The sequence below is a fragment of the Dryobates pubescens genome, chromosome 4 (genome assembly GCF_014839835.1).
Source record: "Dryobates pubescens isolate bDryPub1 chromosome 4, bDryPub1.pri, whole genome shotgun sequence".
Lineage (NCBI taxonomy): Eukaryota > Metazoa > Chordata > Aves > Piciformes > Picidae > Dryobates > Dryobates pubescens.
The window spans coordinates 4,697,465-4,721,878 of NC_071615.1; the positions used below are offsets into that span (position 1 = coordinate 4,697,465).

General features: G+C 43.4%; 1 protein-coding gene across 2 annotated transcripts in view; it reads left to right on the forward strand.

Moving 5' to 3' along the window:
* The window catches only part of MAD1L1 (mitotic arrest deficient 1 like 1), a 413,753-nt gene that overhangs the window by 187,786 nt on the left and 201,553 nt on the right, over positions 1-24,414 (forward strand). For both annotated transcript variants that reach the window (XM_054180345.1, XM_054180346.1), the window contains exon 13: positions 18,789-18,845. In XM_054180345.1, coding sequence (XP_054036320.1) covers positions 18,789-18,845 — 57 coding nt within the window. The remainder of the gene's footprint in view (positions 1-18,788; positions 18,846-24,414) is intronic.

Consider the following 24,414-nt stretch of genomic DNA (forward strand, 5'->3'; position numbering starts at 1 on the left):
GGATCCCACTGGAGGTAATGCCATAACCTCCAAGAACACTTCCAGAATAAAACTGCCTGAAGTGTGTGGTGGGTGTTCATGTGGCTCACCAGCAGATAAATATTTTGGTGCCTGGATCATTAGAGATGGGAAAATGTACCAGTCCAATTTCTGGCCAGTTTCTCCCCAAACTAAAAACCAGGCTCCATTTACACTGGATCTCCCAAAGGTGCTCTCAGGCCAGTGCAGCTCATCTCTTTTTTTAACTGCATTGGTGATTCAGGCCTTAGTGCTGACACAGAGGTAAGGTTGATGTTAAACATCTCCTGATTATTAGAATTACTACTTAGGAACATCTTCATGCTGATGAAAGCTTTAACAGCCCATGGAAACCAAGCAATTCCAGGGGAGAAAGGAGGAAAATATCTGATGAAAAGAGTTAAAGCTAAGACTGTACATTGGGATGATGTTTGACAAGGAAAATGCCATGGAAATTTTTAGCTGTTCTCTAACTCTGTGTTGTATTAATGACATAGAGCTTGCCTGGGTGTCTTAAGAGATGTTCTGAACTTGTTGAGATTTGTTGATTTTTGTAATGATTGGATTTGAATTCTGTGATTTGTAGTGCTTCATTTCAGAATAATTGCATGATCTCTGCATAATTTAGGATTTCAAGTATGTGTTTGCGAGTGTTTCTGTGTCATCTTGTAATTCATGATGGCAGTCTCCTGTAAGAAAGGGGGATTAATATTTTAATGATTATTTTCTATTTAAAAACATACTGTGAGGGTTTCCTGCAGGGCCTCCATGCAGGCTTCTTACATGGTTCTAACACATTTCTGCCCACCGTGTTTCAGTGGGCTCCAGCTACAGAGTTTTATTGAAACCCTGTTACCAACTAGTCAGAATATGTGAACAGAAGAAGTGCTTTGAGAAAACATCATCACAAGCTTGTTCCCATGCTCTTGTGGATCCTGCTTCTTGCAGTTTTCAAAGATTATAGAATCCACTTTAATCTGCTTAACACTTTGGTTATTGTGGCAATTAGAACAACAGTAGTTGCAGTCTTTGTTTTCTTGCTTTCTTCTCTTTGAAGCCCATTGATTCTTTATTTGGGTCTTAATTACCAGTAGTAGAAGATGTGTTTCTTCAGGGAAGCAATCAGTCTAAAAAGCCTGGTTCAGCATAGTGCATGAGCACAGTCAGTTGAATGGTGCCTACATGCACGAGCCAGTTGCAATTGCTTTATTTCAGAACATTCAATTATTATTCACCCTTCATACTCCTCCATAGTTCTGGGTGGCACTTGCTCCCATATGTTCATCCTGTCTTCCCCTATGGACTGGTTTATCCATAGGCTGCAGCTTCTCCATTTCCCCAGTTTTGTTTCATATTAAAGTATTGAGTTAGGCTATGGCACCATTGCAAGTCTTACCTTGGACAGAATTTAAGGGAGAGTGGCTAGAATTCTCTCTTTATTTCTCTCTTTCTTTTTGACTGGAGCGTGACTAGCCTACGAATATTTGGGAAAGGCTGGGAACAGAGTAAGTGAAAAGCCAGCTGATGGTGGTTTTCACCTAGCTGTGAATAAAAGCTAAGCTGTTGATATAGATCTCCTCTGTTCAGGGGTGGCCCAAGTAAATTGTAAGGAACAATTCTGTTTTCTCAGAGCTTTTGCTTTCTCAGAGACTTTATCTATTTGCTTTAATCAGTGTTAATGTCAAATGGGCTTTGATCGCGCTAAAAGTTCTACAGCAAAGCAAACTGGAAGTGCAAAGTTTTGGCAAAAGCCTCAGTCTTCCTGTGATGCAGGTTGTAAGAGTTTTCTTTTTTGGCTTTTATTTATGCTGTTTAATAAACCAGGCAGTGGTGCTGTGCAGCACGTGTGCCATGAATCCAACTGCGGTGACAGTAACGTAGATATGAAATGCACGGCACATCGATTTGACATATTGAACTGATTTATGCTTTCAATTTGTTTAAATGGCTATAATGGCTGCAGCTTTGACAGATGTACACTCAAATTTCAGTTCTGTTCAAGACCACATTAAAAATAGAACTGATTTTTTTTTGGTTTTGTTTGGTTTAAAGCATTGATTTTTCTCTCTTCTGTGTCCTTTTGCCTGCATTCCACACGTCAGACGCCCAGACACGAGTCCTTGTAACATCATCTTTCCTCCCTTCTGGAAAACTGCAGAAACAGCTCCTTTTTCATTGAAAAGTTGAGCCTTGGAAGAGTTGCTAAACCTAAACACTTTTAATTTTTAAAGGAAGTCAACATGAAGCCTGAAGGATTCTGTGTTACACTATCATTGATGTATGAAACCCCAATGATATATTCAGTGGCTGGGAATGTGAACGGAGCAATTATTTAGTTGAGGTTATTTTGAGCAGAATATCTTGTGTAATGGGAGGCTTATTTGAGGCTTCTTTGTGTAAAGACTGCCACCATACATTATTTAGGTACACAAAGAAATGGTGAATGTCTGTATCGGTATTAATTTATGGGAGGATCTCTTGAGAGCCCACCAACTCAGAATTTTTCTTTAGGTCAAAGCTGTGCAATGCAGTTGGGAACGGGGCTAATGGAGGCAGTAAACCAATGATCTTTATGTGGCAGATATTATTGCTAAGTTAGTTGTTACCAAGCCTACCTTTGGCAATTATATTCTGCTCTTAATTTTATTAGCAGTTCATGCAGGTGCAGTGTTCTTCACTTTTTAATCATCTGGTTTATTCCCTTTATAAGAGGCCTTTTCATTGGTGGGAAAAGGAACCTCAGGAGAGATCAGCTCCCTGACCTGATTTCTCACATGTTCAGATAGAATGAGTGCTCCTTTGGCCTCTGAGGATCTAGTTACACCCTGCAAAATAAGGTACCTGGCTTCTGAAGCATTCTGTGACCTTTTGTATAATGAAAGGTGTTGTGGACAGCTAGGAGTGATGTCTGCTTGACTGTGTTGAGAAACCCGTATTTCCCTAGGTGGGAACATTGAAACAGTGGCTAAACCGTGTTCACTTGTATTCACTCGTAACATAATGTCCCAGGCTAATTTGACAGGCTTTTTGTTGCTTTCCTGTTTATGTACATTTCTGAAGAGAGTAGGTGAGGCTATCACAGCTGTATAGAGAAATGACATTTACCATCACAGTTCGGCCTGACCTTATCATTCCTAAGTGCTGCTTCCTCTCATGATAATGAACACCTTTTTATTTAGGCCAGGCAAGACCCAAATTCATTGTATCTGATTTCTACAGCCCATCAACACTACACATTACTGTAATTATTGTGGATGTTAGTTTCTGTTGCGTTCCACTTGCCCTTTGGATCCCACACCTTCTTGTTTCTGAAGAGCAAAGGGGATTGAGAGAGGAAAAAGGGCCAGGCTTGAGTCTTCATGAACTTGTGGGAGCTGCTGCGTGGCACAGCTACAACTAAGGTGCATTTTATGGGAGCCTTTCCTCCATGGCTTCTTCCAAAAAGAGTGAGTCACCATTTGGGCATTCATCAACCTAGGATGGAGAAGGTGTCCTGAGCTCAGCTACTTTTAGGCAAAGGTGAATCTTCGTTGCTGTTCATCTGCTTTGTTAAGAAGAAAGAAAATGTACATGTGAATAGGCAGTTAAAAATCCAGTGTTCACAGTTCTTGCAGATATTTACCAAAGGGAGCTATCTGTCCTGCTCCATGTTGGCTTCCCCCAGCTCTCCTGCTCGATTTAACTGCCTGCAGCACTAGCTGTGTGTAACTCTCTGCAGCCCTTGTGCTGCCCATCCACCAGCGAGCCTGGGCACGCCTCTGCAATAGAGCTCCCAGCCTCAGAGCATCCCATGCTGTGCAGTGGAGGAGCAATTCAATACATCTTGTACCTTTGTGGCAGGAGCTAATAACTGAAATTATCTTGGCATATGTTCTGACTTCTTCCCTATCCTTGCCAAATGGAGATCTTTTATGTTTCTATAGCACAGCTTTGCTAGACTGGCATTCAGGTGCGAGGATCCTCAAAGGTTCCTAATGGGACCATCAAGCTGTTTCACCTTTTGCCTTGCCAGTCTGCGTTTGCTAGAGCAAGAAGCAATTGTGAGTTGTTGGATTGCTTTCCTGAAGCAAGTTGCTGTTTGGTTCACTCAGAGAAGATAAACACTCACATCTCAAAACTATCATCCTGTCTGGCATCTTTGTTGGCGGTCTCAGCAGAGGGGCCAAGGAACGCGTGGACCATGGCTAAGAAAATTGCAGTGCTCCCTTTGGAGTTAATCCTTTCAGCCCAAAATTGAGAAGCACTGATGGGGCAGTGGAAAGAAATACACACTTCTGTTCCTTCTGCTCTCTCCATTTTATGGATAAACAAAGGGCTTTGGCCTCAAACTGATTAATCCCAGACTTTGCCCTCACAGAAACTCTCCTGCAAGTTCTTACAATGAAAACTGAACTGATAGTTGACAGACACAGACTGAATATCTCACCTGTGCTATGCAAGGGTGGCTTCTTTACTTCTGTTCCTATCACTGCAGTTGGGGGGTTTTATATGCCTTGCATACCTATTTCCAAACCTTTCTTTTTTTAAGTAAAAGAAGATATTAACTGATGGAGTTTAAAAGTCTGGGTCAGAGGCCATTTTGATAGCCTTCTCCCTGCTGGAGGAAATCATTTGAGAAAGCTGTTAATGTGTGCAGGGATGGCAGGGGGTAAGCCTCCAGCCCTGTGGAGGAGAAGGCTCTGAAGAGGTATTGGGCTGCTTGCTGGCAAACTGTATCTGCCACAGAGTTACAAGGAAGGACTTTACAGGAGGAATGAAGGACCTTGAAGCTGGTCAAACTCTATGGAAAGAAAACCCAGAAGGTTTTCTGCTCCTTCGATTCTGTGAGAGCCTCCTTCAGCCTTGAAAGAAGGAGCATAGGATTAAGAGGAGTAATTAAAAAGGATAATTAAGTTGGCTGCTGTGAAGAATGCTGGAAAGCTGCAGAGTGGGGGTGTTGTGGGCAGTCAGACCTGCTGAGGGAGGGAGGAGAGGAGTGAGCAGACAGGTTGGAACAAGAGCTGTGAGATAAAAATTCCAGTTATTTTGAGAAGCTGTAACTCAGTATTATAAAATGGACTTTATTGGACATTTTCCTGCTGATGCTTTCCAGAAACGAGGACCCTCTCAGGGAATGACTCAGATTCTCCCAGCTCTGTTCTTCATTGACTTGAGTATTTCCACTTTTCTTATAATGTGGATGGCTGCTTAACTGTAATAGTTCTGAGTCCACTCCTATTTTGGATGACTCTTACCACAAGATGACTGCATGAGCACTTCTAGTGCTTTAGTGGCTGCACTCCGTAATGTCCTGAATCTGAAGTGTAGAAGAGACTAGAAATTAGTCCAAGGTGGGCCACAGAAGCTTGAGTTTCGAGATAAGACTCTACTGATAACATAAAAACCTTCTTCCACTTGTGGGTACCTGGGGATATGAAGGGCATCTTCAGACTTAAGTCATAAGCATGTTTCTTTCCCTGTGTACTCAAGGCTGAAACACCAGCTTCTGTTTGCCTGCAGAAAGCAGTTCCCGAGTGCTGCTTCTGAATGAACTGCACCGAAGTCAGCATCATGGTTGGGTGTCGTGTTTTGGTATGTGATAGATGCTGCCTATGTTACCTCTTTGGCTCTCATACCTCTCTGTCCCTGCTTAGTCCAAGCACGGAACAGTTGCTAACTGCTCTGCCTGGCTGCCTTCTCCCATCCCTTATCCTCCAGTCCTCCAGAAAACTAGAGGCAAAGACGTATTTGTGTGCTTCACACATTTGAATGGCTTCATGTCTTTTCATCCCTCCTTCCCACACCCCATCCTTTTTTGTTTCTTTATGTTTTCACCACGTTTCCTCTACTTGTTAGCCATCTCCTTCCCAACAAACCATTAAGCAATAACAAGAGACAACAAACATACAAAAAAAATCCTCTTGCTGTTTCCTTCAAGTGCTTGCTTTGTGTTCGTTGCCTATTTATAGGTTATTCATCTAAGCCGTGGTGGCAGTCAGTCAGAAATGTGGTGAATCCTCCTTTCAAGAGTGTGCCAAGAGAGGATCTTTTTAGTTTGCCTTCTCTCTCTCTCTCTCTCTCTCTCTTTCTTTTTAAATTTAGTATTTTCTTTTTGCTGGAGCCTCTGTGGTGTGCTTGAATTCCATGGGGATTTGTTTATTCTGAATATATTCTCAAATGAAAGTAGAAGAGTTCTGTTCCTCTTCAAGGAAGTTACAGGACTATGACCATGGTGCTGAGGGATGTTTGATTGTATTTCAGGGTGGTAAAAATGTGTTTGTCACAATGTTTTTCTTCCAGCTGTCCTTTTGGAGGACTTTGTTCCTTTTTCAGCCTAAGGATTGTCTTTGGGTAGAGGCACTCTTAACCCCTTTTTATTTTTGGTTGATTTCCACACACCCCCCACCCCACAACTTAAGGCGAATCCTAGTCTGTTTGTACAAAACCAGTCATAGAATCATTCTGGTTGGAAGAGACCTTTAAGTTCATCAAGTTCAACTGTTAACCCAGCAGTGCCAGGTCACCACTGAGTTCCAACCTGGTCTGGTCTGGTCTGGTCTGGTCTATCCTATCCTATCCTATCCTATCCTATCCTATCCTATCCTATCCTATCCTATCCTATCCTATCCTATCCTATCCTATCCTATCCTATCCTATCCTATCCTATCCTATCCTATCCATTTCCCTCAGCATGACATCTACATGGCTGTTAAACCCCTGACTCTGCCACTTCCCTGGGCAGCCTCTTCTAGGGATGGACAACCCTTTCAGGGAAGAAATTTTTCCTGGTATCCAACCTAAACCTCCCCTGGCACAATAGTGTTATTGTACACCGTGACTGCCTCTGTGGCCTTGCAAAGGACAGATGGCCTTTGCACTTGGTTTCTCCTTTTGTCGGGCAGTTGGTGCTAATCATCTGCTGTCCATCACGTGGCACTGGGAAGGTGGGGGAAGTTTGTACTGGCATATTCCAAGCAGTGAGGCAGGAGTTGTGGAGAAGGCAGAAGTACATCACAGGTGAGATGTTCCATGAGATCTACAGTAATAAACTCATCTGGACTTTTGCTAGCTCCATGAGACATGCTGAGATGTGGAGCATTGCCAGGGCTCTTGAGGTGAGGCTTGTCTGCAAGGAGGCTGGAAACCACTGGTTTGTGCAATACCTGGAAGTGTAAGTGCTAGCATTCTTCCCCAAGGGTAGGAGCCCTGTGTTGTGGGTAGCTGTGCATTGGGAAAAGAGACTTTGCAATTTTTTTAATGGTCTGTGTTACTCACGGGGTGAAGGCTGGTTTTGCTTTTCCCAAACAGATGGAGAAGGCAAATACTGTTTTAAACTGATTCTCTGCATTTGCCAGAACCTCTGCAAAATGGTTTTAGCAGCCAGTAGCTGGGCTACTTGGTTGCTTTTCCCCTCTTTTTTTTCCCCCTCCTTACTGGTCTTTGGGTTGTATGCCATGACACCCTAGCAGGACAACCAGGATGAGGCAGAATCATCCACGGGGGCAGACCTACAGAGCAGGCATAAACTTCCAAGAGAGATTCCTGCTCGGTCTCGACTGTGAATATACCTTCTGCATCAAAGAGGAGAGTCTGTTAAACTTGCCTTGCTCACAGTGCTTTACAGTTAGTATGAGAGAATGAAGGTAATGATGAAGGAGGACAGTTACCCTGTTTGGTTTTTCATATCACCCGCTATGTCAGGACTTGATTCCTTGCTCTGGACCCTCCTAGACCAGTCACTTTTAGAGCAGCCGTCAGCTCAGATCAGCTGTGCTAAGCACACTGTGACATTTGGAAATCCCTGTCTGGAAGGGGAATTGAGCAATGAGCTTCTGCTAATTATAATAGCTATGTTTAAAATGTAATGTTTGCTTTAGTGAGCAAAATCCAACTACACACCCAGACTGGAAATACTCTGGCAGCAGAGGAGATTGGTCCTCAGCAAAAGCATTTCCAGGGTGGAAGCAAGGGCAATCCAAGCATTGCTTTGTCAGAGCAAACGTTGCACAATCTTGTCTGGGGGTGGGGGTGAATGTTGTTACCTAGCAACTTCCAAGAGTGTCTGAAATTTGTTGGAGACCCTCAGAGGCTTAGGCCCTTCACCCTCCATTCTGCAGGGTGCCAAAAACATGCTGGCAATAATTTCACAAGCCAAGGGTGGTGCTAGCTTAGTCACCTCCTTGACCTTTATTTGAGCTAGCACAACCTTGCACAGAGCCAGGACAAGAAACCAAACTAGATTAAAATTAACCCAGAAGGGGAAAAAAAAAGTTTAATTTAAACATGGATCTTCACTTTCCCAATGGCATTTGCTGGCAGTCTCACCATAGTTGCACTGGGAAATGTGCTGACATTCTTGAGGGCTCCTGTTAGGACTGTTTGTGGGGATAACAGTGAGATATAGTTAGGGACACACATGTCATTAAAGACATCTTTTCTGAACTATCACCACACATCACCAGCTACCAAATGGCCTTAGGCAGCTTAGAGTACTGCCACTGACTACTCAGGGATGCTCAGTTCAGTATGAGTTGTTAGCAGCCTTAGAAAGGGTAGAAAATGTCTGTGGTATTAGGACACATGCTTGAAAAGTACAGCTCTACTGCTGCTTAGCTTCCAATATTCTTTATTTCATACAGCTGCAGATCTTCTGGCTGGGGTCTGATCCATGCACAAAACCCTCTCCCTCACCCTGGCCTCCATTTGGGGCAGAGGCTTTCTATCCATACTGCTTTTGTCTGAATTGCTATTCAGATTCTAACTCCCCTGAAAAGCTTCTCTTAATTCCTAAACAAGCACTGATGTATTCTCCAAAGATATTGGCCATCACTCATGTCTTCAGAGGCATCACCACCCTTAGGCTACAGGGGTGTTGAGACCCCTCCTTTTTGGCAAGCATGATAGTCAACTGTCAGTCCACTGCAAAGAAAATGTTGCTTTATGGTTGGTAGGCTGACTATAGCTTTTTATACCTTTAAATTAGAAGTGACACACTCACATAAATCATTATAACAGCACTGTCTGCAAGCACAGTGCCTGGATCCAGAGCAGTTAGGAGATGATGGTGAACTGGGGTGAATACCCTCATTCTTGACTTTGAGAAGTGCAGTGACAATGAATCATTCTCAGTGATGAGATGCAGCAGTGCTGACTCATTGGGCTGAAATTAGAAGGGCTTTTTTAGGTAGAGATGTAATTCCACCATTTTTTTTTTCTGATGAATGGATAAGAGTGAACATTTTTGTTGGCTCATTTACAGACTTCATCAACTAAATGTTGTTCCTTTCCCTCCAGCTATCAAACCTAGTTGGAGGCAACTGACAGGGAGAGAACCTATATCCAGGGGGGAGGTACTGCAAAAACTGCTAGAAAGGAGTAGGAGAAAACTTGACAATTTGGTGGAGTCACAGGGCGTCACATTGCCACCACTTTTAGGTTTTGAGATTCCCTCTTTCTGGGTTTAGTGAGTGCTGAAGTTGGCTTTAATCAAGACAGGGGTTTTGGAGCCTGGACTCATTCTACTGATAATCCAAAGGAAAAAAAAAAGTATAAATACATTTTTCTGAAGTTAAGGTTTTGCCACAAAATTAAGCCAATGCACAAACATTTGCTCCCCCCTTGCCAAATTTATGCTTACATCTAATAGCAAGAGACTCTGTTCCCATTAGTTACCGTGTCTTCTACTGCTCCCCAGTTCAAGCAGGGTTAATGCAGTCTGAAAAAACCCAAACGTTTTGCTTACTGGATCCCAGAAGTGCTTATAGGAGAGGTATTCAGATCACCTAAATAGTGAGGAATAACCAGAGTCCCACAGGCACTACATTCATTTCAGAATCTGGTGCTGGTATTCCTTCATTTCAACTTTAGAGATTTGATCAGCACAGCAAAATTAATTCTCTTTAGTGCCCTCCAAATGATTTGTATTTTTTTCCCTTTGGCTGTTTCCCTGTGGAATGAGCTGATGCTCTTCTATTGTTTTCTAGTTGCACTGATATATTAATAATCTGTTTTACTCCTGGCATGAGATTTGTGGTCATCCCTCAACAGACAGATTTTATGCCAGGTTATCTTTTTCTGCTGTTGGGTTAAAATTGTGCTAGGGGAGCAGCAAAAGAGAAGGGACTCCTGCTATGACTGCACACTCAGCTGCTTTTCTGAGGTAGGAATATTTCTGAGCCCACAAGGAGAATATTAGTGGCAGAGGCTTCTCTGATGGGTGTTGCAGTGATGGGGAATGACTCCTTTGGAGAGTCCATCAGCATCCGGCAGTCACTCGTGTGTGTCCGGGAGATGCTGGACTGGCCAACTGCATAATGCTCGAAGCAGTTGGCTTGGCAGAGTTTCATCAGTCAGGCTGCCCTTTGCTGTTGAGGAAGCAGCTGCAACCTCACATATTTTTGTTTGGCACAGTATTCTCTCCCCAGGGGCTGCAGCACCATTTGATTAGGATGGAGAGGAGGAGACCTATCACAGAAGTGTATTATTCCCAGCAGAGCCGTGACAATCTTTTGCTCTCTGTGCTCTGTCTTAGCAAGGTGTGGATTGAAAACATCAGGGAAAACAAGGAGAAGGGGAGGTATTCTCAGTCTGGCCTCAGCCTCAACCACAGCTGCAGCTCAGAGTAAATCAACAAATGCTTGCTCTCGTTTTGAGATGTTTTTGCAAATCTGGTGCTTTTTTGTCACCTGGAAAATTTGGTAACACCTGAGCCCCTTATTTTCCTACCTACCTGTACCTACCAGCTTTCTTTGTAAGCCTGGCATAGGGGGGGCTGTCCCATCTCCAGGGATTCATCCTTTCCTGAATATAATGCTCTGCATTTTCCCATCTCCCAGTTTGCTTTGGTATTGTGTCCCTTACATCACATCATCTGCCTGGGAGATTATGCAGACAGTGTAAATGGAATAGATTTTGAGAAGTTGAGAGTCTTTCTCCAAGTTCTACATAGTATTGCAGTTGTGAGGGTCACCTTTGCTTGGAAGATCAGGGGGAGAAAGTTACCACCACCTCTGAATGTGGAGGTGCTCAAGTTCTGCTCTTAGTACGATACTTTATCTGCTTACTGCCCAAGTGGTGTGGCCCATCAGGTGCATTTTGTGTCAATAGTGGTACCTTGTGCTCAGAGATTACTTTACATTAGAGAGAGAGAAAGAGGGAATTTCAGAGTTTAGTACTTTGCCCTGGATCTCCCAGCAGTTGAGAAGCAGGGTGGGAACAAAAGCCAGATCTCTGCTGCAGAACTGTGCAGCTTGTTCTAAGCTAGGTCAAGAGAGTTGCCAGGAATAAGGATGCAGGCAATGTCTGCCTGAAATCTTACCTTCCTTCTATCAGTTGTTCCAGTGACTTTATATGCACCCCTTTTTCATGACCTAGCCAGTGGGAGTTTGGGGTAATTTCATGATAATGAGCATACTGTCAAGAATTCTTGATGTTACCAAGCGTGTCTCTTAGAAGAGGAGAGATTGGTCTGTCCTTGAGGCTCAGGAGCCAAGAGGAAGGCTTAGTTATTAGCTCTTTGTCCAGTAAATCTTGATAGTGTGTTGACAGGCGCCCACATCTTGCAGATGTTTTCCCTGTGTCTTCAGTAATTATAACAATGGCTTCAGCAATTTTTCTATTTGCAGTATCAGTTTCCTTTTGTTGTTTAGCACCCAGGACCCTTTGCTTGTTTCATCCCTGGTTTTGGTAGCCAGCTGCTTTTTGTCTCTCACTTGGGGGCGGCATTTCCCTGCTGCACGTCAAGCCCAGTGCAAAACTGACTGTCGAAGCAGGAGCAGCTCTTGCTTTTTTTTTTTTTTGGATGAAAAACACCCTTCACTACTCTGCACAAAGCTGTAGCCTTCAGTCCCACGAGGCCCTAGCCCTCAGGTACCCAGGAGAACGAGTCCCTAGAGATGTGGGACATCATGCTTGCAGGCATTCTAGTTTCCTATCTTTCCTGTGCTTGCTTGGGATAAAGTTAAGGAGGAGTAAATTCCAGGGAAAACCACATAAGCTGTGGCCTGGGACACATGCTTCTGATGCACGTGCCCCTAATGGTAATGGTCTCTCTTCTGCCCATTGCAGCTTTTCTGCTGGTCAGAGTGAGTGTCGCTTCACTGTACGCACGCTTCTGAAACGCATTCAGAAGTCACTGGGTAAATTTTCCTTTTCCCCTTTGCTTCAGACCGAGCCCCCTGCCCCCTCCAATCCAGCTGCTGTAAGATAAAGTGAGGCTTTTGATCCTTTTGAGACAGCACCAGCGCTTATTTGGATGTGCATTTGATTTTGCAACGAGGAAAACTTTCTTGAGAGCACCAAAATTGAATCGGTAAAGCAGCACGGAAACGATTTAGCAGCGCCTGGTGCTAAACTTTCCTCCTGATTGTGATCTCAACCGATGCCAATTTTCAGAAAGATCAGCAATTTCATCTGCAGGGGCCTCCCAAGTATTTGCAATTAGAAATGACCATTTATCCCAGTGTAATTTTTGTAGAGATGCTTCAGCTTCAGAGATGCTGAAACAATCCTGTGCTGCTCCCAGCCTGCAGTAATGGCGCGCTAATGGACTGGAGGCAGAAGGCGGTGGCGAGCACGATAGAAATGGATAAATTGGAAGTATAAACAGGCAAATGCATGCATTAACTGTTGAAAGCTGAATCCCAGGGGTGAGATTTCAGATTGAACACTAATGAAAATTTCATTTCACTTCTCACAATATTTTAAAGTGCGGGATCACAGTATGCAAATAAACTGAAGCCTAACTGCAAGTGTCTGATGAGTTACTTCTGTCTCTGTCTCAGCCTCTGCCACCCCCAGAAGTAAGCTGTCTGTGGCTTCTGTGAAATCAAAGTTTTCCTCCTGTTTTCCCTACAAGCCAGAATCTTATAAAAATAACTTTGTGTGCGAGATAATTAGTGACTGCAACCTTCCCTTCAAAGTGTTCTCATGGTATTTCTCTGTTGTTCCATGTAACTCATCAGTGTGCAGCATAGAGCTGTATTGGTTTAGATTTGATTGAATTCTGAGTGTTACAATCAGTGCTTTCATTACCACAACTGTCCTGGGAGTGCAGCCATGGTTTTGGGTTTCCTTCTGTATTTCAGCTGCAGCTTTGATGCATCCTATTTTCCTTGTGTCTCCTGATGGAAAATGTCAGTGTTGTGCCTTTCCCCCGCCCCCTTCTTCCCTAGTTTATGGCATCAGATAAGATATGCTGGCTTGGACCGTTAGAGGTCACATCACACTTTAACCACACATTAAGGCCATCTACCTTAAGCCAAGAAGCATCATCTGCTGTGAAATTACCCAAGGAATGGTGGAGAACCAGCACAAGGCAGCTGAAATGATTTGGCATGTTAGAACATACAAGATTCCATATTGCTCTGATGGGTGGCTGATACATCCTTGTAAATTTAAATTGTTTCTTAACTTTCTCAAAGGGAAGAGGCAAGAATTTATCTCAGAATTTAATTAATTTGAGGTAGCTATTAATTAACATTATACCTGAATTTGCCAATCATCACGCTTGACTTGAATTTGCATACAACTGTTGCATATAAAATACTGCTGAGGGGTGTCTTGGGCTTCGTTGTGCTCTACAAATGCCACCTCTTGCAGCTGAGGTACAGCTCTGCCAGGCTGCACCTCCTCCTCCTCTCCTCCTATGGGGTGGTGCTGTTCTCCCAACAAGTGGCCTTCCTTCTGGGACCCCGCAGGTAGGATTAACAGCAGTGAAGGCACAACTCCAGAACAGGCAGCTATGTCTGTTCACAGGAATTTCACCCTAATGAGGAAGAATAAAAATTGCTCTTTTCAATTTGAGGTAGAGAATGTGCTGCTTGTTTCTCTCCCTTGTAAAGTACCTCCATTGTATTAATGTGACTGCTAAGGTAATCATGTTTTTTGATGAAAGCATAAGACTGAAATGATGTTTCCAAATGAAGGTTGTTTTGATTTATTCCCTGTGTGCAGCATGCATAATTCTGCTTCCCTAACTCTTTGAAGCAAGCTTTAATTTTATGGCTTTGGCTGCTGCTCCTCCTGTGCTGTACCTATGAGCTATTTAATGTCCAACATCGAGGAGTAAATTAATGCAGGCCCACAAAGAGAGCGCTTCGATTTGCTAATTGCTTGTAGAGCGGAGGGTATTGTTGTGCAGAGGAAGACTGTTCATTAGAGAGGGAGTAGCTAATATTTTCCTACAAGCCATTCTCACATTTGAGCCGCTTCCCTCTCTCTCAGTCAGGGCAGTCGGCTCACGTCCAGCCCCCAGAGAAGAGTTGTGGGGCTGGTGATGCAGTTGCTGTTAACACCTGCCTCGTAACCACCAGATTGCTTTAGTTTCATTCATTAAATCTTCCTCCTCCAGCGCTGTCAGTGAAGGCTGACTTCTGGAAGGTGTGGAAGAGGAATTTTTGATGCAGGGAAGCAAGCTAAACAATTCAGAAACGTCTCTTTGGGAGCCGAATTGGTTCCTCTCCTTGGAAACCATTCCCGCTCCTCTTTCAGCCCTGAGCCGCAGTATCCCAGCGAGGCCAGAGCGCAGGTTATCTTTCCCTTCCTGCCACTCTCTTTTGAGGATGACACCAGCATTGACAGTAGATTAGACTGTGTTGTCATGTAAGATTAATGTTGTGAATTGACAAACCCGTTTTTTGAAGGCTTAACGTAATTGACTGAATACTTGAGGGGATTTCCCTCCCTCCCCCATGCTCTGCTATTTGATTTTCCTTTACCTGGTTGTGCTGACTTCAGTGGGGAAATTGGACTTTATGTGTGTTTGTAAATCTGATTCTTAGTATCTGTTTGCTTATCAGATTTCTTAATGCTTGAGCTCAGTGATCCATGGGAATTTAACATGTGTATTAAGTAATGAGAACTTCCTTGGACCCTTAAGTTAACTCTGCTGCAGGGTCTGAAAATTCAGCACACAAATGAGTCCCACTGAGAGGTTCCTGAGATTCCCCCTGGAGGGTAATGTGATCAGTCATGAAGCCTCTAACAAGAGGACACAGTCTCAAGCTGTGCCAGGGGAGGTTTAGGCTGGATGTTAGGAAGAAGTTCTTCACAGAAAGAGAGATTGGCCGTTGGAATGTGCTGCCCAGGGAGGTGGTGGAGTCACCATCACTGGAGGTGTTTAGGAAGAGACTTGGTGCCATGGTTTAGTTGATTAGATAGTGTTGAATGATAGGTTGGACTTGATGATCTCAAAGGTCTTTTCCAACCTGGTTTATTCTATTCTATTCCATTTGATTTGATTCAATTTGATTTGATTTGATTCTAAAATGGTCCTGAACTAGCTGTAAGCAGGACTTTGCCCTTCCCAGTGTGAAAGTCTGAGATGGGACTGGCAAACTACTCCAACATCTACTGCAGGTAGCCCTCACATGCCTGCTGGTGCCAGGGTCAAGGACTCTGTGTGCTGAACCACCCTGAATGCCTCAGGTTCATTGCTCATGTTTTTGGTGGCTGCAGGTGACCAGAGATGATTGTTCTGAGAAATCCAACAGCTCAGTCCAGCACAGGTGAATTCCCAGAAAGCAAGTGTTTCTCCACTGTTTCTTTCCTGGTAACAGCCTGGTGCGGGGTGCAGGGGCTCAGCATGCTGGCAGGCCCTGGTCCAGGGCGGTGGTGGCTGGCAGCTCCTCCAAAGCACTCTGATTAAGTGAGATGTGGGGATAAGTTCAAAGCCTAATTTCTTCTTCATAATTAAAAATGTGTGCATCTGTCATGCTGCTTGGTGATTAGGTTGTATTTTCTGGTGGCCTAGAAGGAATATGGCAGTGAATCACTTTGCAAGCAGCTGTCCTCTAACAGCTGAGCTAGGTTCAATATTTGATTTAAGCTAATAAAAAGTCTGGGGTAGGGCTAATGTTTACAAACTGGATGTGATAAAGCATTCACATCATCTGTTTCACAGCCAGGCAAGAGGAGGCACAGGGGATCCCACCAAAAGTTTGGGCTTTGTCTTGTGCTCCCACAGATGCTGGTGTGCGTGGTCATGGGCAGAGAAGTGGGGAAGTCTAGGGGGTCCCTGCTCCAGCCTGTGAACACATTAGGCAGTGTCAGCTGTGCTGGGAAAGCCTCCTGTTTTTTTTCCAGCTGTATCATTGTAACATCTCACAGTGCATTAAATATGTCCCTTTTGCTCTTCTGTGAGAGCTGTAGTCAAACCATACGGTTTAAAATCTTTTAATCTTCATAAATCATTTCTTCCAGCAATCTAGTCAGTTTAGTTGCTGGTCTCTGAATTCCCACTAGTTAGCTACTCTTTGCCTTTGAGATGAGCTGCCTAGAAAGAAGTGCAATGAAGAAAATCTACTTTGTGATTGAATTAATATTTAATTGCTTCTCCAAATCATATTGATCTGCTGTTACAGTGCTGCTGTTTGAACTTGCTGTCCAGGTCTGCCTCTAGGTCTCTGATGGGATAGCAGCTTGAGTGGTTTGTCTTTGTTTCTTTCCCCCAAGCCATATAATGTACATGGAATATTTCCTACCTGTATTTACAATTTCCCCCCATCCCTTTAGAATACATAGAATACATAGAATAAACCAGGTTGGAAGAGACCTTCAAGATCATCGCGTCCAACCCATCAACCAATCCAACACCGCCCAAGCAACTAACCCACAGCACCAAGTACCCTGTCAAGTCTTCTCCTAAAAACCTCCAGTGATGGCGACTCCACCACCTCCCCAGGCAGCCCATTCCAATGTGCAATCACTCTTTCTGTATAGAACTTTTTTCTAACATCCAGCCTGAATCTCCCCTGGCGCAGCCTGAGACTGTGTCCTCTTGTTCTGGTACTGCTTGTATTGTTTCTTTCCCATCTAAAAGGTTTTTTCCTGAAGTCAGATGTGTCAGAGCCTTTTCCATCTTCCCCTCCCCCTCCCCCCCCAAAAAAAATTGTGTCAAGGTCTTGTACTTAAAAATGCTTTTATATCCATCTAGTTAACCAGGATCCTAGGGCACTGTTGTCTTGATATTAGAAAGAGAAATATATCCACTGTGGTGGTGACCAAAGCTTGGCACAGGTTGCTCAGAAAGGTTTTGGAGTTCATCTCCTTGGAGATACTCAGAAGCTCACTGACCAAGAGCCCTTAGGATCTTCAAACAGCTGACCCCTGCTGTGGGCAGGGGATTGAGCTGGCTTTTCCCAGTCTGTGATTGCATAGAAGTCTGTGCTAACAGGGGCTGAACAGAGACCCCCAAATTCAGCACCGTTAGCTACTGTAAGCAAATATGTAATTCTTAATGGATTTTCACATCTAGTTTAGAATAGAGCAATAGTTCCCATCTACAGGCCATCTTTGTACAGGTAAGGCTAATAAATGAAAAGAAAAGTTGGGGTTGGTTTTGATCAAAAATACTCCTTTGTTCTTGGGGTGTTGTGCAAACAAAGGTGCTGGCGTCTCATAAATAACAGCTCTGAGGGCATTTTCTGGTTCTTCCCTATGGGACTTTTTCCTGGTTCCAGCCTGCTGCTGTAATTCCTACCTGATTCACTAGTAGTGGGGGGGAAAGTCTTTCCAAGGTGTCTGCACATTTGTAGCTTCCTGATGTTTCAGCATCAGACTTGGTGATGATTTCATTCTTCCCTCTCGCTGCCGTGTACAGGCGCTCGGTGTTTGGTTGGGGCTGGCATCTCCTGCCGTGTTTAATGAGTGTGTTTCATTTCCCTGTGCCAGGTCCCAGGCTTCTATAAAAACCCTTTTCATCTTATTTGGGTGTCTGTTCCTTAAATAATGTCAGATCAGCCCAGGCCCTGCACAGCAAGAGGCTGTAACTAAGGCTGTAACTTCTGCAGTTTCCAGAGGTCTGGGGCCAGGGAAGTCTTGAACTGTTTGGTTGTTTGTTTGCAAAATTGAACTTCTGCTGTGCCAAATCCTAAGACTGTAATTTTTTTGTTTTGTTTTGTTTTGTTTGCTGGTGTTTCAGTGCAGTTACCCTTCAAAGCTGAATGTTTTCACTGTAACAAACTGCTTGCTGTTTGTCTGTGGTTTAGATGTAGGACTCAAAAGACCCATTTCATGTTTGGTGAGAGATTGCTAGAGGGACTGCAGAGGGTTTTAATGACTGTCTGCTTAAGATTATGTGATTTAGTTTGTAGGAAACTACTTTTTTCTTAGTTCCTGACTTTTTGGTGTGCATTGTTTCAATTAGCTTCTCTGTCATTAGTTGTGACTCTTTTTTAGGCTTTCTGCTTACCAGAGTAAGGCTGAGAGTGAGGGCAGGCTAGCAAAGTGTTGTGAAATAGAAGGTGGGAAGTACTAGCATTCAAGTCATGTATGAGGCTTCTCTTAACCATCTCCAGAATACCCATTTTGTTTTAAAGCCTTTTCCATGAAACTCTCTGAAAGCTCCTCCTCTGAGCCAGGTTCCCATTTCTCCCCACGTTATACAGGGATAACAGAAGATGATTCCACTCTGGGTTGAGATTCTTTACATTTCAAATTTCCTCTCAGAAAATGCTTTGTGTTCCTCCCAAAGAAGTGGAGAGGAGGCACAGTTCTCTGGACAATGGGACTGAAATTTGGGACAGCTAATCCAGTGGATTTCCTCTCAGCAATAAACCTCTGCTTTCTTGTGTATGTAGACTGCAGGCTCTTTGGGACAGGATTGGCTCAGAGAATGGGATGCTGGGAGGATATAAGTAGAGCAAAGCTTGTAATTCCTTTTCAATGCTGTGAAAATCATGTCCATTCTTTTTGGCTTGTATGTTTGTTTTGGTTGGGAGGGAGGAGTGCAGCCCTTATTAAACAGCCCCAAGTATGTCCTAGACTTCATTTTCTACCTTTTTGTCTTGAAGGCTCAGCTGTCACAAGTTCTGGAAGAAGTGGGGAATCACAAGCAAAGAGCAGAGATGGTAAGTGTTCATCTTTTGGTTTCCTTTTAATTGTTTTACAGAGCAGCACCATATGCAGAGTTGAGTTCAGCTAAACCATGGATCAACTCCAAATATTCAAAAAGGAATGGCAAAAACAAACCTTGTAAAAGTTTGTATCATTGCTAGTCTTGGCACTCTCTGTCTCTGTATTCACCTGGAGCAAGCATTGGGTGAGATCTAGTGGCCTGTCTTCCTGGTTTTGGAAATATCCTTTCTCTTTGTTAGCAGTTCCAGATCAGAAGCAAGCATTTAATTTCATACTGAATTAACTCCTTTCTTTGGAGGCTTTTGATTCTGTCTCAAGTGCACAAAGGACTAACAGATAAGATGCAACAGAATTACCACAAGCTGTCTTTTTCTGTAATATCTGTTAATTTTCTGCTGGGTTTCTCTGTTTTATTGGCAGTTCCCTCAAGGACCAAAAATAACAGAGGCCACAAAACCAGGCAGCAGGGAGGTTTATGTGCAGTTTCATGACCATTGTAGATGATGCTTCATAATTGGGAACAAATGAGATACCAACACTAAGCTGTTTTGTGAACTGCTTTTTTTGCTTATAGGCAAGTTGGGGAATTCCTGCAATGTTTTCTAGTCACCAAAAAAACCACAAACCAGAGCAGCATCCAAGTATAGAGACTCACTCTTAAGACGTGTTTTACACTAGGTTGATTTTGTTACTAATGAAAACCCAGGCGTATATCACTGACTAGTAAAGAGATGCTAACTCCACTTCTGGTCTAAAACCCAAATCACAAACAGCAGTGCCAGCATTAGAGGTTTTAGGCTTGTGCTAAACTCTGAGGGGGCCAATCTCTTTTCAGTGGTGTGCAATAATAAGACAAGAAACAGCAGGTACCGGCTTGAACATAGAAGATTTCACCTCAACATGAGGAGAAACTTCTTTACAGTGAGCCCTGGAACAGGCTGCCCAGAGAGTTTGTGGAGTCTCCTCTGGACACATGTCTGGATGCATTCCTGTGCAGACTACCCTGAGTGATCCTGCTTTGGCAGCGGGGTTGGACCCCATGATCTCTGGAGGTCCCTTCCAACCTCTAACGTTCTGTGATCCTGTGCTACTGTGAAGGGCAGAACTCTGCTGTGCTATTAACAGGCTGCCACACGTCTGCTGGTTTCCTTTCTTCCTTAATTTGTGCTCCATGCTGTTTCAACATCAGATTTTCTATAATGAGAGTGTTAATTGATTCCCATTCTGGGGTGGTCTTACATTGAGGGCAAACAATTTTGTATGCTCAGCCACTTTCTCTGGTGATGCAGGTCAGAGCTGGTATTTCCAAAGAAAACTGAATTAATCCTATTTGCCATCTGATCTCATTACAGGCTGCCTTGTTACAGTTTGAAATCCTATACAATCAATTTTGCCTTGTGCTCACTGGACGTATCAGAGGATAAGTTTGCTGTTATGGTTTAAATGTTGATGTGTGGATTTTTTAAACACTTTCAAAGTTTTTGTCTGTTTTGGCTCGTTAAGCCTGGGGGTTTTGAGCTATTTGTTTGCCTTCAAAAGTTTGGTGTATTAAACAGGCTAGCAAAGAGCTGGAGAAAGTGGAACTTGCAGTGTTTAAGCCATTAATTGGTGTTGTGCATCATCCATCAGCAGAGGATAAAGCAGCAGTCAGTGTTCAGTGCCTATTCCCAAGGGTTGCTCAGTGGAAAACTGCAAGTCTTGTGATCTTCCAGTAAAGCTTACATCAATCTCACATGAATAGGCTGCATTCTGTAGTGCTTCAGACGATGGACTGCAGATTGTGAGGTGTGGGTTTTGTTCGGCATTTGGAATTGTGCTCTCTGTGAGAAAATTGATTCATACAGAGGAAGAGAGATTGTTTTTCCCTTCTCCCTTCTGAGGAGAGGTGTGACACTATAGTCCATCTTTTCACTGGAGGTAGATGGTTCTCCTCCATCCCCGGTAGAGAAAGATATGTCACTTGTGTCTTCTACGAGGGGTACAGAGGTCTGTCCCATGTGGATGGGGCTCTGCCCAAGAGCTCCAACACTTGTACCAGCAGCCCCACTTTCCTCCTTGCCATCCAACAATTTGCATGGCTTTTTTTCTCCCTCCTCCCTCTCCAGATCAGAGTCTCACCTGGATGGCCTTCTTTTCAGACTGTCTTAAAGTTGACACTTCAGCAATTGTTTGCTTTATTTGGATTCCTGGCGTCTCGCCTTCCTTTTCATCCCTCTCCCCCCTTTTCACCCATGAGCCACTGCTTGTTTGTTTGATGTTAAGCCTTCGTGGCTCAGTGGGTGTAGAGGGGCTCATCCTGCTCTGGTGCTGACAGATGTGGATATTGCTTTTCATCAGCCCCTCTGCAAACAGGCTTATGGTCCTAGGTGAGATGGAATAAACACCTGACAGGTACTATCGTACAGTCTGATAGGTCTTTGGGCTGCTTCTGGGATAAACCTCTGTGGAGGTGACATCTTTACTGCCACCCTGAAGAGTGTTAATGGCTTTGCCACTTTCCCCAGATTGCTGGAAATGAAGCAATGTGCTCTGGGGCTAATGAACTAGCTGACTGGATCTCACTGTTGAGTTTGATAGGGGCTTTTGTATGTCATGTGGAGCATCTTAGATGCCCTTGTAACTATTTCATTCTTTACATAGTGATACTGAGAAGGAAAAGACTTGTGGGATAAATCTGGTGGGATCATGGTGTCAGTGAGGCAGTATCTGCTCCTGGGAGAAGAGAAGCCTAGTTCCTGGAATTGTGTCTGTGGGGGTAATGTGAGACAAAGGGTGGCATGGGCTAGAGGCTGTGCTGAGCTAGAGCAGGGCATGAGGTGTTGCTGGAAGAAAGTGGGATGGACCTGCTGCACTAACTGCCATGCAGTTAGTGACTTCATTGCTTGTCAGCTGAAGTGAGCTTACTACTGGAAGAACAAAAAAAATAGAAAAGAAATTTAAACATCTTCAGCTAATTGCAGCTGACAAGACAAAGGCAGTCTGACTTTCCAGTATTAATTAGCAAACCCATACTAATTAGCTTGTATAAGCACAATTCATGCTTCTTTCCCTAAATGCAATTAATATTGCAACTGAAGACGTCTCTGGGCTGTGCTGCTGTATCATTAACATACTTTGCCCTAATTAGACACGGCCAGTAGTGGCTGGAGAAATGAGTTTGTGATTACAACCATAAAAAAATCCTCTAATATTTTATATCCTTCAGGGAACTTGAACCCAGAATTTATTTTCTGATTTAAGAAAAATTACCTTTATCATTGTGCTGTGTAATTACAACAATGAACCTTTAATTGTTCTCTCCCTCTCACCCTTCCCTCACTTATTTTTCTTTATTTACAGTTTGAGTGTAGTAAGGGAAAAGTTCTTATCCAGACTTGCAGGAAGTCACCAGGCTGATAGGACTCAGGTGACTTAGCTGTCCCACAGATCCATGCTTTTTTTGTGTTTCTTTTAGTCCCTAAAAGAACACTTTGTGTTGTGAAATATGTTCTTTACTGCCCAAGCACACTTCTTTCCTGCCATTTTTGTGTATGTATGTGCACTTTTCTGAACAATTTGATCAGCACTGGAAGCTTTCTTTATTGAGGCTAATGCTTCAATATCTTTATCTCCAAGATGTGCCAGGAGATTGCTGAGAGAGTTCACACATATGGCTCCCTGGTTTGTGGTCCCAGGAACTTATTTCTTGTGGTATGTTAGTTTAATGCTCTCCTGGCATACAGCTGAGAGCTAGCTTCACTCACACCAAAATATTATTGGTGGAAAATACTTTCTTGCTTCTTATATTATTTTTCCATCTTCTCCCTGAGGGAGGGAAGCAGGCAATGTGTTAAGTTTTTCTGATCTTCATTTGCCTTTTTCATGTCCCTCTATAGACAGGAAGAAATTGTTTGGCTCAAGCTTGCCATCTGAGCAACTGCTGTGATTCCTGATCTTACACTTTCTTTCAGTCTGGTTCTGTAGCAGGGGGCATTCATGTCAGATTTCTCACCCCCCCTACCTCCCCCTTCATTAATCCCTGGGGGAAGTCAGCTGGGTATTAAAAAGCATCACCTGTACTTTGATAACTCTGAGATGCTCTGGGTATCTTTTGGCTTTCGTCTTCAAAAGATAGCTTGGCCCATGTGGGCTCTGAAATCTATAGACTGCTCATTGGAACAAATTATATTTCACCCTCCAGCAGATAAAAAAGGATGGATGTAAGAATCAGAAGAATTGCTTAGCAAAGTGGGAGGTAAAGAAGATTTGAAGTCCAAGGATGTAGCCGTCACAAAATGAATGGCATGAGGTGACTGTCCTTACAGAAGAAATAAAGACACCTAAAATTGAAAATAACAAATGCCCCTTGCCTTGAAAAAAAGTGTTGGTTAACTGTCTGCAAGGAGCAGGAGACCTTTATTTAAAGGCAGCAAGTCATGAACAGCTAAGGAGCCAAATCTTGCGTTCAGTCTGGTGAAACCATAATATTTAGGGTTAACTTAAATGTCAGTGACTACCTGCACTGATGGTTACCAGAAGCAGAGATGAAGAGGGAAAGGAGAATACAAGAAAGGAAGGAACTTGGAGGATGCTGTGCCTGGTGTAGCTGGGAATTAGGTGGGAACTGGAAGGCAACATGGAAAAACTGCAAAGAGTTTGGGGAAATGGCAGCATGCATCAACACATAAACTAGAGGAGAGCCATACAGCTCCCAGAACGTTTCATTATTACTGAAAGGCTTTCTAGTGGGTGCATCAGACCTCCAGGCTTTCTGGGTACTTAAGAAAAGCCTGGCAGGCATAAAAATTCTGTTACCTTTTTGCTGTACAAGTGATAAGTGATGATGTGAAAGAAGTGAACTTTAGTAGAGAAAGACCTGCTGTGGCTAACTTGCCAGTGTAGCTCATTTAATATTTTTCTTAAGAGTTATTAAACAAAGCCAGAAATGCAGCAGACCAAGCACAAGAATGAAAGTGGTGCTCATTAATGGAAATGTAAATTCTCTCTGTTATCTACAATGGGATGACAATTAAATGTGGGATTAGAGTAGTGAGCCATGGTAGTTAGAAATAAAAAGGAAGTTTTGCTGCAGCAAACAGCGAAACAGCTTGGGAAGGGAAAGGAAAGGACCAAGCAGTGCAGAAGGTCTCCATCTATCAAAAGTGTATTTCATCATTTCGGAATTGATTTAGCAAGGTGACAGCAAATCTCCTTACCATTTGTCAGATTCTATCCAGGCACCTTCTGTGAGGCTGGCAAACCCAAGACAGATGAGCTGCGTGTCACTCAGCTAAGCAGCAGCATGAGCGCAGCCACGGTGTGAGTAAGGCAATTTTAGGGGAAGTATCCAGTGCTCAAATCAGATTGAAAAACATGAATCTGCATATAGAGAAACAGCCACAACCAAAAGCTGATCTGCAATGAAGTGATATAGTAACAAAAGACTAAAGGAGGACTTTTAGATCATAATATCTAGTCCTTTGGTAACTGAGGCAATTGCAGCATGCACCTCAGTTTATAAATTCATCAAGCTTGTCTTGCAACTGCTTTGCTTGTTTGTGCCATTGCTGTCATTGAAGGACT